Consider the following 15372-nt stretch of genomic DNA (forward strand, 5'->3'; position numbering starts at 1 on the left):
TGTTTATTTTAGCCTTAGGTTAGCTAGGAAATGATGTGCTGCTCTTGCTGTACTAACAGAGACCTGAAACAGTTCTTGATTCTTTCATGTCAGGGAACCAATTATATAACAAAACCCCAAAACATACTACCTGTGAGCACCGACTGCCAGACCACGTCACACATTTGCAGCTGGAATGACGCTAAGTTTTATAAGTTACGAAATGCAATTACACTTGAACACAAAACATTTTTAAGATAGGTAAATTTACTGTCTTAAGAGGAACGCAGTTAAGTTTCCATTCTACACACTCGGGTGAAAAATTTGTTTAAAAAGTCAAGCAAAAAAATGCATAAAATCTGTAATAGGCAACAATATACAAAGTTTCAAATATAAAATCATGACTCGTCTAGCTTGTTACTTGCATCTTTTCACAAGGGGGAATTAAAAGAACCACACATCACTGGACTTCTACACAAGCTTCTTGTGTTTCAATGTCATTTATTGAGGAGTGAATGAGATACTGTCAGACATGCCAAAAAGACTTCACATTCAAGGGCTGGAAGCTGAACAGCTTTCCTCATTGAGTCACTGTACAAGTTGTTTTTGGGAATCTGAAAGTGCGATCAATGAGGTCTTCATGCTGGATGTTTTTGTCTTCGGTTTTTCATCTTTTGATCTACTAACTTGTCGGGCAGAAGGACACTTTCTACCCTACAAAGACTCACACTCCGATTAATACAATTAACACTAGATGTAGAGAAATGTTTATCTGTCATAACATACATCTACTGCTGCATACAAGGTCTTAAAGCTGTTTCTTAATTCATTACGTCTAATGAGAAAATTCAACTTGTTTCCCTTTCGCCATCGTATGGATGGCTAATACCGTTAGAAAAATACTCTTCAGTGCTATTGTAGGGTTTACAGGAAACTTCTTCAGTGTTGTGGGACAGATACCGATTTAAACACCATTCGGAAAGAATGCTTCTTCCTGTTGCCACTGCCTGTAGGTTGCAGAAGAATGGCCTACACGCACTACAGTTCTGTTTTACTCAAAAATAAAGAAACAAAAGAAACCTAAACAATAGGGTAAACGTTTATTTGGAGTTAGTTTTCTTGCAGATGATGCTTAAGGCCCTTCAAGCAGAGTTCAGGAGCTCCTGTATGGCTGCCTGTTGATCTGCATTGAGCTGTGATATGCATTCTGTCCACAGTCCTCCGGATGTCTAGAAAAAAACAGAAGTCAGGTTTATATAGGCTCACAAGCTTCTAAGGCATATACTGCAACTTTATGTTTAGAAAGCTCAGCATTCACCAGGCTAATTTCTGTAACAGAGGCTAAAGGACAGACTGAAATCTTCAGTTATGCACGACTCTGCATTCAGAGAGATGCCCTGAAATACTCAAAGGCAAGCTGCGGTTAAACAGCACCACAGTAATTTGCTTTGAAATTCCTGGGAGCTCCCCATAGCTAAGTGGGTCAAATCAAAAACCAACTCTTCATTCTTTAGTTAGCAGTGCCCAACCATTCGCTCTCGTTTGCACTGAAGTTAAAAGATCCAACATCCAGGCAAAACCAAATCGTGCTGAAATAAAAAGGTTATCTTTTGGGCACTGGCACATCATCTTCAGAGGAGCTGAGCACTGAGGTTATAACACGATGACTACAGTGAGTGAGTGAGGCTGAAACTCTGCCGCAGATGCACAGGATTACTGTTTAGATAGAAGAACAGTAAGCTTCCTTCTACAGAGAAGTCATTTGGCTGTTTATTGGTAAATGTAAACCCACCTCCTCCTTTGCCCCACTATACCTCGTATGCGCTACCATTTTAAAGTTACCAGTAGAAGACCCTGAAAACAAAAAGAAGTCTTGGAAGAAGCATTTATTTAGCTAAAAAAAGATGGAAGCAACCTGCACCTTGCCTTACGTGACCAGCTTTGACATCGGATTAGCTTTTGTAGCAGCAATGTGCTTCAAGTACATTTAAAATACTGTTTTATTCCAAGCTTTCATTTTTCAGCTTTATAATAAATGCCCCTTTCTCACAGTTCTTTGTAAAGCATATAGAAATGGATTCACAGACTTTGGAAACAAAGACCCCAAGTGTTGCTTTTCTTTTTTTTTAAGTTTGTTTTAAACAAGATTGGACATTTTATACTCTCGATGTATTGTGGAATGTTGTAGAACTACGTGTGCTCTGCCAGCATTTATGACATTTAAACTGATACTACACTGAAATATTCCTGGCATGAGAACAACTAAGCACGAGGGAAAGACGTTTATATGAGATTCTTGCTCTGACCATAATGCTACTCCTGTCAGATGCTGGCAGTGGAACAGCTCACTTAGAACTGCAAAAGAAAGCCCTTCTGCCTGATGCCGCTTCCCAGATTCCAGGAAACTGCTAGCACTTACGCTGCCTTCCAAGCTCCTTCTATGGGATAAAACACTTGCAATGCTCTACTGAAGTTGTTACTACGTGTGGAGAGATGCAAGGTTGGCAACAGTGAGCTACAATTAATAACAAACAAAAAAGCCACTAACTGCAAAATGAAAGAAATCCCCCAAACAAATAAACCCACATCACAAGCTTTAAGATTTTCCCCCGCAGTCTGAAGCTAAATTATTTAACTGAGACAAAACTAGTTTCCATCCTATATATACCTACCAGTCTTGGCCAAGACTGGACTTTGAAAAAGCAAGACAAAACAATACACAATAACCTATATAGGTACACAGACTGAATAAATGTATTGACAAACCATAAGTTCCATAGCCAGACTTTAAATACTAACAGCAAAGGATTCATTTATCAGTAAATGAGAATCCACAGTGGCCACTCTTGCATGAGTTTCATTTCTAATTTTTGGTGATTTAATTCCCCATTGTATGCCTTCATTTGAAGTTTCAATAATGGAAGTCATTTTGCACCAGACATATTAGATCTTGCAGGCTGACACAGTCATCCAAGTAAATCCTTCCCCAAATCCAATATTCCTACAACTCTTGAACCCCAAGTTTTCCCAAAGGATGACAGATACAAGGGGCAACGATTGAATAGCTGCTGCTCCAAATCTCATACACATTCTATAGGCCATATATTTGCCAGCCACATTACTTTCTATCATAGAATCATAAAATGGCCTGGCTTGAAAAGGACCACAGTGATCATGTAGTTTCAACCCCCCTGCTACGTGCAAGGTCGCCAACCAGCAGACCAGGCTGCCCAGAGCCACATCCAGCCATATCGTCTTTCTATCATTAAATGCTGTAACTATCAAATAAACCTGATGCTATCATCAGGTGGGCTATGCATCTTAAGACTCTTAATTAACAAGCATCTGAGAACCTTAGATATAAAGACAGACTTTACTCCTATATTCAAGTGCAATCATTACCAAGTTGTAACAGAAATGGTTCTAGGAATGTCCAACAACGTCCATCATCACTGGTTGAAGCACTATTGTTTAAGGAGACAAGGCTCTCAGGACTAGTTTAATGGTTTTGATACTTCCGAAAGCAAATCCTAAGCATTCCCCTTTATGTATAAGAAAGAGAGTGTTTACCTGCACTTGGCGAACAACATTAGCCAATCGCTTGGTACATGGATCTTCATGTTTAATAGCTTCATGAATTTCACCATCCGCAATTATACTGAATATTCTGGGAAGGTTAGAGTTGTTGGGACCAAGGACAACTGGATTGTTGCTGTTATGATGAAAATACATATTACAAAATAAAGCCATGTTCGACTAAAAAAGTTGATGTAAACACTTCACGTTTAAGCCTAGTGATTTTGAAATATCTTATTCTTAAGCTGCTTGTTTACATCCAAGTTTCACTCAGCTTAGCAAGTATGCATAGCTTTGTTGCTTGCTGACTGAACGTTCCTCCTCCTGTTAATATTTAACCAGCTGGCTTTTAATCCGCCTACGCTTTATCAGAAAGAAGTTCAGTACTTTATGGAACTGCTGAGTTCCATGCAGATGAAACCATAAATAAAGTGACAGAAATACCCTGCCTAAAAGGGCTTCTTTCTCTCTCTCAGTGCTCTAAGGGAGAGGAGGTTGTATTACTGGTGTCAATAGAGCACCAGTGAGTGACCTCAGCTTTCTGCCAGCACTCTCGCTGACACCACCAGTAAACAGTTTTGCTCTCTCTTTCCCAGCCAAGTTCTGGAGCAAAGGAGTGTTGGCAGCCAGGGACTGAAAAGGAAAACACGTCCTGCTTCCAACCCTGCCACTGCTGTAACACAGAGACTGTGAATGCGGGACAGACAGAGCTCTAGAGAAGTGCACAGCAAGGCTGAGCACTCTGCACACATCTGTGGACAAGAGAATTGTGCTCATATTAGAACTCTTCATTTCTGTGTGTGTACACACATACAGGTTGGTATCGCCATGGTGTCTCTCTACAACTGCAACTTCCACTTTACAATACCATTCTGGAAGACTCTGCTATGACTTCCCAAATTACTTTCTTTAAAGTCTAAGTAGGTTAAACCTGACAGCTTCTCAGCTTCAGAAAACGAATGCAAGAAAAGAATCTGCAAACAAGCTCGCTTTACACATAACATCGATAACATCACCTTACCTCTCAATTAAGTCACACAAGTAATTGAAAGTATGGACAGCTTCTTCTTTATCTTCGTGAAGTGGAAGCCATGATAACCAGTGTGGCAGGACTTCTTCAACATTTACACAGTCTGGCTTGAATTTCATTATCTTTCCTACAGCTGAAATGCAGTTCTCTGTTGCATTGACATTCTCTTTGGTTTTGGCATCTGGTGACTGAATGACTCTCACCAGCAATGGAAGCGCCTCTAATAGAGAAACAACAGAAGAATACAATTTAATGCACAATCAAGTTACATTTTACTAACTTCACAAATCTTACATAGGTTGACTGCTTATATTAGAGAAGTCTATAAACTACATTGTGGTGTTTGTTCACCCATGCAACAAAATCCAGCCATCCCACCCCACTACTGCCCCACTATTCCAGCTGTCCCAGCACTCCTCTGCTTTCAGGTTCTTCCCTGCTTAGTAACCTGTAAAATACAGACAGAAGAAACAAGAAAACAGCTAATACCCACGACTGAGTTTGCTTTACAAGGGCAGAAGAGGAAAAAAATAGTTATCTTCTGCTGTCTTTTAACTGAAGTTACATGACCCACAATACACAAGAAGTCAATAGTTTATGGGAAAAATAAAATAGACAACTAACTTTATCTATCAGCTTCTATAAACACTGATGATGAAAAACACCACTTTAATTCGGGTTGCAGCGCACATCAACATTGCCTGCCTACTGCACTTCTGCATACACATTTATATGGACAGACACTCCCCTGGCCTACTAAAAGGTGAGCTAGCAAAAGCTCATAAAAGTAATTTCATATGGTGAAACCATCTGGCATAGTTTGCATAGCAAAAAATCCAACTTTGAGGAAAAATGCCAACTTTCTGCTACATTAATAACTAATTAAATCAGTCATGCACGCATACTTTTAATGAACATTAATGTCACACTTATAATCCATAGAACCTCCAAGGTTGGAAAAGAGCTCCAAGATCATCTACGTAGCCCTGCCATCCACCTGCCACCAATACTGCCCACTAAGCCACGTCCCTCTGTACCACACTTACATGTTTCTTGCACACCCCCAGATACAGCGACTCCACCACCTCCCTGGAAAGCCCGTTCCAGTGCCTGACCACTCTTCTGGAGGTTTTTCTAATACCCAACCTGAACCTCCCTTAGTGCATCTCAAGGCCGTTCCCTCTCCTCCTATCACTGGTTATCCTGGAGGAGAGGCTGACCTCCATCTCACCACCTGTGTCTACACAGACTTCAGAAATGAACAGACTCAAGAGGTTTTACCTGGTGAACACATACCTGTGCAAAAGGGACGATAGTTGTCCCCACCGAACTGTGCCATAACTCCAACACCATAGGCAGCTGCTTGCCTAACCTCTGGGCTGTTATCGCATACTGACTGCAGCATCGGCCTCAGGAAGTACTCGGCATATTTGAATGAGGAGGGGCTGCAATGCTCTACGATGTCATCAAAAATACAAAGTCCCCATTGCCTATCTGGCCACGGCCTCTGTGGACACTGCAACAAAACCAGATCATGTTTAAGCCACCTTAAAAACAGGTAATTTTGTACAGTCAGCGATTATTTCAACAAAGTCACAGTAACAGCAGCCTGGTATTTCTCTTAAATTCTTACATTAGATTTAATACTACAAATCATTAGTTTCAATAGTGATAGCTGCAGCTTAACCTCCTATCAGACCCAGAACTAAACCTGGACTTGACTATTGTGTACAACAACCACAGCTACATTTTATCTACCAAATTCTCCGAGAGGCCTGCATAGAAGGTCCATTAAACATTCAGGGGCGAAAAAACAAAAGGGAAAAACACAATAAAAAGAGAACAGGGTACTTACAATTAAGTTGACAATTAGTGGAAGTAGCCTTTCAAACCATGGCAACACCTTCTCCTTATAACTGCTGAATATTGAGTGCAAAATGTCGGATACTTTAGTCAAAATATAAACGTCACTGTCATCCTGATAGGAAAGATACAACTCACACTGAGACTAATGATCCTTAAAATACAGGAAATCACATGCAACACTATGGTTTATGAACTAATAGAAGAAAGCTGTTAGATGATTTTGTTTAGTACAACAATAGCCTCTTTACATCCCATATTTTGAACTCTTGGTGTAAAGCCCAAATCCATTGCTGTTTAAGCATCCAATCACCTCAGACTCATAGGTTCGTTTCAGGGGTGGAAAGTTGAAAGACAAATGTGTAGATTTACTGCTTCACTGGACTCCGCTTACAGAAAACAGAGGGCCCTTTTCCTCCTCTGAAGCTCACACAAACTGTAACAAGCTTTGATTTAAAAGCAAAGAGATAGCAGCCTTTGTGCTCGAATGTGGCAAAAATGAGGAACATTAATCTTCTTATTTTAATCCCATTTTTCTCCTTGCTCAGTCAATGTATCAAACCAATGAAGTCCAATAACCATCACATAGACTCAGCTATCAATTCGCAAAATATTTCCAAGTGAGGATTTCAAGTTGTCTGCTAGGCACGCATGCATTGGAAAAACCACTTGACTTTGCTCTGTTGTACACAGCATGGTCCCCTTAATCAGTTTATACTTTCAGGCAGGAAAACAATATAGCTATTTTTTTCCCCCCTTAATGGAGACCAGTAACTAGTGACCATTTATCATGCCACAAAGCCTGCTAAACACAATACTTTAAAGTTATTGCTCAAGCCAGGGCTGTATCCAATATATTTGACTGACATTACTCTTTGATCATCTTTCTTGACTTCTGTCCTTGCCATTCTGTATCCCATAATATTCCTGCTGCCTTGAGGTAAGGGCTATGTACACAGTTCTGGGACTAAAGGTGTATGATCAGGTGTTGCTCATTATCATATCTTAATTCTGTTCACATAGAAAGTGATATTCCAGTCCTACTCCTACTTTCACAAGACAGTGCACACAAGCCAGACTTCAGACTTTAAAAGCAAACAAATATGAATGAAAGTATTTTTAAGAATGCCTTGAAACTCTGTTGCAGAGGGCAGATACAGCCCCTCTGAAGTAGTTCTGTTTGCTACCATTTTCTCTCGTTATCACTACACAGTGACAGCCACAAAGAAGCTTAATTACATCAAATAAGAGCAGATAAAAATAGTCAGGAGGGGCTTTTGACTCAAAACTTGTTTATTCTTTTTCAGTTGGTTTTGATCCCTAGATAATGCCATTATGCGGGTGCCCAAGTTTACCCTTTTGAATGTCAGCTTCATGTTCCCAAAGGAAAGGGGCACAGAAAATGCACTGTTATTTAATCAAGTATTTACAGATGCATGTATGATTTGTTAAGAAAACTCTGGTCTGCAAGCAGCTTAAATTCAAGCAGACAAGCTTTAATTACTCATCATGTGGCAAAAACTTCTTATTTCTTAAATTCATTGAGTATCCTCTCTCGTTATAAGCAGCAGTGACTTATTCTTTATTATTCTTCCTATAACACCAGAGTCACCTCTACTTCAAACTAAAGCCAGCTCAGTATCATAGCAAAGTCACTCTGGTATTCTCTCATGAGCAAACACGTGATGCCATTTGTTCATTCTGTCGTCCTGCTGTGATACTCGTGATACTATTTTCGTAAGTGAAAAGCTAGATCTCAAACTTATTCCTTTCGTATACACTGAGCAAGGAAACCACTGATGTCTTGCAATCCATACAAGTACTGTGACCCATTTCTTGAAGGAATATGGCAACAGTGCATTCTTCCAGGAAGAAACAATTCTGAGAAGATGCACGATGCTTTGACTTAACCATTTCTGTGTCGTGTACTTCAATCTCAGTGTTTTATGTTGGGAAAAGCCCCCCAAGCCAACTTACTTCATCTTGTAATGACTCCTCAACTTGTTCGTCATAGTCTTCATCTTGTCTTTTCACTAAAAGAAAGAAAAACAACATTTTAAACCATTATATTGCCGAGGCAGCAATATAACAGATTTGGAAACAATACAGGAAACACAATCTGAAGATGCAAGAAGAATTTGTCTTTAAGCTTTAAAGACCTTTCACAGAAAAACAAAAGTGACAGCTCAGACCAAGAATATGTAAAACAGCACGAAAACCGTCCTTAACCACAAAAAGGCACATATAAATAAGGCATTATTATTGCTTTAAAACTGCCAAGATGAAAGATCGCAGAAGTGACAACACTACAGACACGAGAGCCATCAAGTCATCTGTACATAAAGCTTTGATTAAACTACAGCACTGCAGTAAATTATGCCATCCCCACCCTCCCAGAGCTGGCATTCATCAGAACATGTTGCCTCCAAGTCCAGTTGGTTGAATATGGAAATGAAAGAAAACCCAACTAGGCATTTTTGTGTTCAGAAACAATTAAATTCTGTTTGAAGAGCTATCACACATTAACAGCAATATCTGCTGACCTACCCTGTCTTAATTCTTGGTTTTTAAAGTGCTCTTCTAGTTTTCCTTTTAATATTCCTCCAAGTTCTTCAAAGTGTTCGTTGTTGAGGCATCCATCACCCATTACTTCGATGCACTAGTGAAAGAAAAGGATCTGTTTTTCAGATTTAAGGTACCTGAGAAGTCTCAATGAAATCTAAAACATGCATTAAGTATTAATTCACGCTTTAAGTGATTACTAGCAGAAATAACTAACAGAACTTCCATGCTGTGATCTATTCACACATTAATCCTCAGCACAGGAAAGATATGGAGGTACTGGAGCAGGTCCAGAGAAGGGCAACGAGGCTCGTTAAGGGCTTGGAGAATCAGCCCTACGAGGAGAGGCTAAGGAAGCTGGGGCTGTTTAGTCTGAGGAAGAGGAGGCTGAGGGGAGACCTTATTGCCGTCTGCCAGTACCTGAAAGGTTCTTACAGTGAGAGTGGGGCAGGTCTCTTCTCACTAGTGACAAGTGACAGGACAAGGGGAAATGGCCTCAAGTTGCGCCAGGGCAAGTTTAGGTTGGATATTAAGAAGAACTTCTTTACAGAAAGGGTAGTTAGGTACCGGAATAGGCTCCCCAAGGAGGTGGTTGAATCGCCATCCCTGGATGTGTTTAAGAGCCGTTTGGATGTGGTACTCAGGGATATGATTTAGCAGAGGTTTGTTGTTGTGGTGTTGTTTCATGGTTGTTTTTTAAGAGATAGGCTACTGGTTAGGCTACAGTTGCACTTGATGATCTTCAAGGTCTTTTCCAACCTGAGTAATTCTATGATTCTATGATTCTAATCAAGTTAGGTGTAATTTCACAGTACATTTCACCCACACTGTTTGAGTGGTCTGTGGTTAAAATAAACAAGCCTGGTGTTTATTTTAGCTTAATATTTATACCCCCTCCTGCCCCCCCAGAGAACCAAAATACCTAAGTAAGTACAATTAGAAATATCTGAGCAGAGATGAATAAGCAACTCCGGTATTAATTTAAGCAGCTGAAAGAAATGCAAACATGTTTGTTCACTCATTTTTCTTTTACCTTCAAAGGCTATGAACAATGTTGTCACGACATTTTTAAGAAAGTTACCTTTGCAAAAGAATGCATTATTTCTGAAAGAACATCTGAATCTGGTTCCGTCCCAATGGCTTTGATGAGCGCATCACACATGAAGTGCCACATCTGTGTGAGGTACTCAGGCCCGCGGACTCGGGCACACTCGAGAAGGAGGGGCATTGACTCTGCTGCTGCCACTCGAACACGTGTTGTTATTAAGGAAATAAAACAACTCAGGACAACAACAAAAAAAAGTGCTTAGATTACAAGTACCAGTAGCTATAATGACATTTGTTTCCTATCCAAAATTGACTCTTTGTTATGTGTTGATTTCTTAGAGGTGATAGGATAAGGGCAGGGGGGAGGGGAAACTGACTGTTTTAAACTACAGGAAGGGAGATTCAGATCAGATGTCAATAGGATGTTTTTCACATAGAGAGTGGTGAGGTGCTGGCACAGGCTGCCCAGGGAGGCTGTGAGTGCCTCATCCCTGGAGTGTTCAAGGCCAGGTTGGATGGGGCCCTGGGCAGCCTGGTCCAGTGCCTGATTAAGCAGCTGGGAACCCTGCCCAATTAAGCAGGGGGGAAATGGAGCTTCATGATCTTTGAGGTTCCTTCCAACGTGAGCCATTCTATGATTATGAATACAAAAATTAAACTGTTTGCTATTCAGAAGTTGTTTCAAGGAAGAAATGTATTCAAGTTGCCTTAATCTGTTGATGCCAACAAAATATTCTGCACAGCTTGCTTACTACATTACCGATGAGCTTATTTAAAAGAAACTAAGGGGAAAACTAGGATTTATTGACTAAATATGCCAATATTTAGTCAATATATTTATATGTCAATATAAGACAAGACTTCTGTAAAGAGTAGAGCATTACAATATTAGTACTCTCTATTCATGTAGGGAAACATTGTAAGCATGCTCGATTCTTCCCAAACTAAGCTTCCATTCCCACAGTAGGATTTATTAATAGGATATCATCGTGGAAGTAGAACTTCAGCAATGGAACCATCAGCTTTACAACTTGCTCAGTGTACTCCACAAACCCTTCCTTTAGCTCTTTCGCGTAGCAAACCTGAAACACAAAACATGAAAGTGCCGTGTTAACGTGCCAGGTTATGTGCAATATTTAATGAGAAAAACAAACAGCACAGTGGCAAAAAAGAACTAAAAATCTTCAGCATCTCCTGTCCTGTAGAAGTTCTGCAAACAAAGAAAAGCTCTGTTCACCTTAAAAATTCAAGTTCTAGAAAACTATCTTCAAACAATAGGAAAATAAGTTGTTTAAATTACAGAACCATAGGGGTTGGAAGGGAACTCCAGAGATCGAGTCCAACCCCCCTGCCAAAGCAGGCTCCCTACACCACGTCGCACAGGTAGGCATCCAGGCAGGTCTTGAATATCTCCAGAGAAGGAGACTCCACAACCCACCTGGGCAGCCTGTTCCAGCGCTCCGTCACCCTCACTGTAAAGAAGTTCTTGCGCACACTCGTGCGGAACTGCCTATGCTCCAGTTTCTGGAGTTCTGAATCCTAAACTCAGTGCTACCACCAAAAGAAAACCAAAGCTATTTAGCTTGGTACTACAAAGAATAGCTTTGTTACAGATTTCAGCCCCAGACTTCATTGCCCAGCAATACACACCATCACCAGGACTGCCTTATTACTCACCAGCATTTGGCACGCAGTTGCTTTCTCTTCAAGACCTGCAGTTTTAATTCCAAAACTCTGCTGATCTCCTAGGTTTACAAACTCCCAACCGTCATCATCGCTCATGTTCTCCATATCTTGTGCTGTTTTTAATAAAAAAGAAGTACATAACTTAAAATACAACCATTTACTTCAGTGTTTTTCAAGCAAAGCATCAGCTTAAAACCTACTGTCTAAAAGAGCTACTTCAGGTTTAATGGATGCAGTCTTCATTAGAGGGCCCATGACAACAGGAAGGTACTGCTGAAATTCCTTTCCGAGAATTTTACACATTCTGGCCCATGCTGAGATCATGTAAGAAATCTGTAAGAGAGGACAGTCGAAGTTTTCATGTCATACATTTTATTCTAATACACATTTATAATGGTGTCATAAAGAAAGAACACTTTACAACAGATTTTTTTTTCCCCCAAAGATATGATAGATTTGAAAGACTGAAAAAACCACTAAATCCGATATGTATGTTGTGTAAAAATTAAGCTTGAGAAGACCTCTCCCCCAAGCCTTTACATGAAGCAACGCATTGGCATCTCATGAAACAACGCATTGGCATCTCTTATCAAAGATGTGGTAGTATAAGATATACATGTAAGGCAACCATGACACTCTTCAAAAGTCCATTTCTTTCTGAAATGAATAATTTCCTGAATTTAAGTGATGCTGTTCATTGAGTCTCATTCCTAAAAAGAGCAAGCGGTGCTAAAGACAAATGTAGTGTTTTATGAGGAATTTCTCAGTTGCACAGGTCCAAATAGTTCTTTGCTCATTAAAACAGCTGCCCAGTAGAACTCATGGAACTATTTATAAGAAGATGACAGCAAAGGAATAATCACACAATGCCAAATAAAGCACTAGCAACTAGACAAGTGATGACTTGCAAATGATACAGCAAGTATGGATTGTAGATGTCTGATCTCCTAATGATGCTTCTGTGAGAGATTTAAAGGACATAATCAGGGCAGTCAATCCCTTATAGAAGATGTACAGAAAGGGTGGTTAGGTACTGGAATGGGCTCCCCAAGGAGGTGGTTGAATCGCCATCCCTGGATGTGTTTAAGAGCCGTTTGATTGTGGTACTCAGGGATATGATTTAGCAGAGGTTTTTTAGAGATAGGGTACTGGTTAGGCTGCGGTTGGACTTGATGATCTTCAAGGTCTTTTCCAACCTGGGTAATTCTATAATTCTATGTGGTAAACTGTTAGCCTAACTGTGCAGCTACTTTTTTCCCCCCCCCTTTAAGGAATGTCATGTGCACAAAAAACATTGTAAATCCTAACAAATGAGACAAAATAAATTTAACGTACTTGTGGATCATCATCCTCTAGATCACTGAAGTCCGTCTGCGTCTTCAACAGCAGCTGCATTACATCAGATGCATCCTGCATAAACTAAACATAGGAAAACGTGCTTTTAAAGGCAAACCAAAGGAGGCCTTTGCTGAGACTCTCAACACCAAACAGTGCAAGCATTAATGTCCAACATGTTATCAAGACAGAAGTTAAAACGTCAAAAAGTCTGAAAGATACAAGCACAAACACTCTTTTTGGAAGCATCACTAAAAGATTGCGGTCTTCAGCCTCACTGTACTTCTATTCACACACTTGAAAGCATAAAGAGCTGTTACTTACTGAAGGTTAGTCTTTTCTTAACCCATACATCATGTTATTCTACTTTGAAGCGTGATTTTGCCTTCCTCACTCAATAAAAGGAAGATCTGTGACCATAATTCAAACTTGCTATCAGAACATCACTTAGATTCCTTAGGCAGCCCTTCACATTTGCTGATCGGCACTTTTACAGTGTGCATCTATGGGCAACCTGTTCCAGCACCCACCGCCCTCTGAATGTAAAAAAAAGTCCCCCTAAAATCTAACCTAATTCTCCTCTCTTCTAGCTTAAAACCATTCCCCCTTGTCCTATTGCTATCAGACATTGTAAGAAGTCTGTCTCCTTCCTATTTATAAGCCACCTTTCAGTACTGGAAGGCCACAATCATGCCTCCCTGGATCCTTCTGTTCTCCAGGTCGAGATCTTACCTTTTCTTTACCAACAGCAAGACCAATTAGGCTGATGCATTCAATAGTTTTTCCTCGCAGAAGCCTTAGTTCCTTCTGAACAGCGTTCTCAACAATGTGTTTTAGAGAGGTCATAAATAAGTCATAGTATGGAACAAACTTCTCCTCTGCTGTATCTGCAACCGATGCTATTGAAGTCACAACTTGCTCCAAAACCAGCTTAGTGCCTTTCTGTATCAACTTGAAGAGAGGAGAATAAAATGTTTTATTTTTAAAGCAAATACTTTCAATGAACAGCATTTAAAATAACATATATATACACACACACACACACATATATGTATATCTCCACATTTTGGTCAGTGTGTAATGACAGTAGGTCCGTCTACTGCTTTATAGCTCATAGATTGGCTACACTAGTTGTACACATGCAAGAGATCACCTGTTATGAAGCTGTTCATTCATTATCTTATACCTCTTGTAATTTTATCACCATAGTGGAATGAAGATGCTTCACTAGGTTATCCAAATACGGAATTAGCAGTGACTTTGGACAGTCTTCAGTGAAGTTTATGAGCGCTGCAGCAGCGTGAGCTTGAACACGCTGGTTGTCTTGATCCTCCATGGTCTGCAGAAGGGCTGCTATCACCTGAAACAGAAACGTTCATTTTTAGAATAGCAAGTTTCTGAATGAAACTCCCCCCCTCCAACACACACACACACACACACACACACTGTTTTACTTCTTACCTTCTCATGAAATTTCTTTTGGAAGCCAGGTGCAAAGTCAGTTGCCATCTGTCCAATAGCATTACAAGCAGCGTATCTCACTCTGGGATGCTGAAAAATTATTTCCCTCAGATGATTAAGAAACAGTCACGAGAGCAGAAATGAAAATGTTTGGAAATAATTAACTACTTGATACTCACAGGGTCCTGAAGGAACAGCAGAACAAAATTAACTATCTCATTTAAAATTCCTTCCATCTGTTGGTGGCAGCCTTCTCCAATGGCTGAGAGAGCCATCAAGCCTGCGTGTCTGTACTTCCAGTCAGCTACAGGAGATTAAAATGACAATCAATATTAAAAAGACAATTCACTTCTATTTGAGGGGTGGGGTAGCAGGGGGCAGCGGCAGGAAGAATAGGTGAGAGAAGGGAAATAAATGCAACCAATTTATGTTGTAAATACGCTTTCGACTTTTCTCATCTTTCAGTGATACTCAAATTGCTGTGTATTTAATCCAGGCCAAATCCAGAGCTGAAAAAAACCTAAGCAGCAGATACAATTATGTACACAGTACTACCATCCGGGAATAGCATTTTAATTAAATGAGCTAACCAAGGAAACATTCTTTTTTCCCACTGTGTTAGAGCAGCCTACATTTCACTCTTTAAGTCAGGAGGGGGAAAAAGAAAGGACTATGGAATCAAACATATGAATTCATAACAAATAGTCAGAACTAAAATACTCAGAAGTTGCATCAAAACTGTTTAAGAGCACTGATATTCCATTTAGGGTTAATGAGGCTTTCCCCCCCCCGTCAAATCCTATTGATCTCATCTTAGACAGGTGGGTATTGTG

The 15372-nt window shown here is 40.1% G+C and overlaps 1 protein-coding gene across 1 annotated transcript in view; it reads right to left on the reverse strand.

Moving 5' to 3' along the window:
• Nucleotides 1–460: 460 nt before the first annotated feature.
• IPO5 (importin 5) overlaps nt 461–15372 on the reverse strand; it is a 35681-nt gene continuing 20769 nt past the window's right edge. Inside the window, exons 11-26 of the mRNA XM_072348272.1 lie at nt 14719–14843; nt 14540–14629; nt 14265–14438; nt 13811–14029; nt 13079–13162; nt 11944–12076; nt 11735–11856; nt 11043–11139; nt 10092–10264; nt 8996–9107; nt 8426–8481; nt 6441–6563; nt 5882–6101; nt 4577–4805; nt 3550–3691; nt 461–1208 (exon numbers count right to left, since the gene is read on the reverse strand). Coding sequence (XP_072204373.1) covers nt 1122–1208; nt 3550–3691; nt 4577–4805; nt 5882–6101; nt 6441–6563; nt 8426–8481; nt 8996–9107; nt 10092–10264; nt 11043–11139; nt 11735–11856; nt 11944–12076; nt 13079–13162; nt 13811–14029; nt 14265–14438; nt 14540–14629; nt 14719–14843 — 2186 coding nt within the window. The 3' untranslated portion in view covers nt 461–1121. The remainder of the gene's footprint in view (nt 1209–3549; nt 3692–4576; nt 4806–5881; nt 6102–6440; nt 6564–8425; nt 8482–8995; nt 9108–10091; nt 10265–11042; nt 11140–11734; nt 11857–11943; nt 12077–13078; nt 13163–13810; nt 14030–14264; nt 14439–14539; nt 14630–14718; nt 14844–15372) is intronic.

The sequence above is a fragment of the Excalfactoria chinensis genome, chromosome 1 (assembly GCF_039878825.1).
Source record: "Excalfactoria chinensis isolate bCotChi1 chromosome 1, bCotChi1.hap2, whole genome shotgun sequence".
NCBI classification, from domain to species: Eukaryota; Metazoa; Chordata; class Aves; order Galliformes; family Phasianidae; genus Excalfactoria; species Excalfactoria chinensis.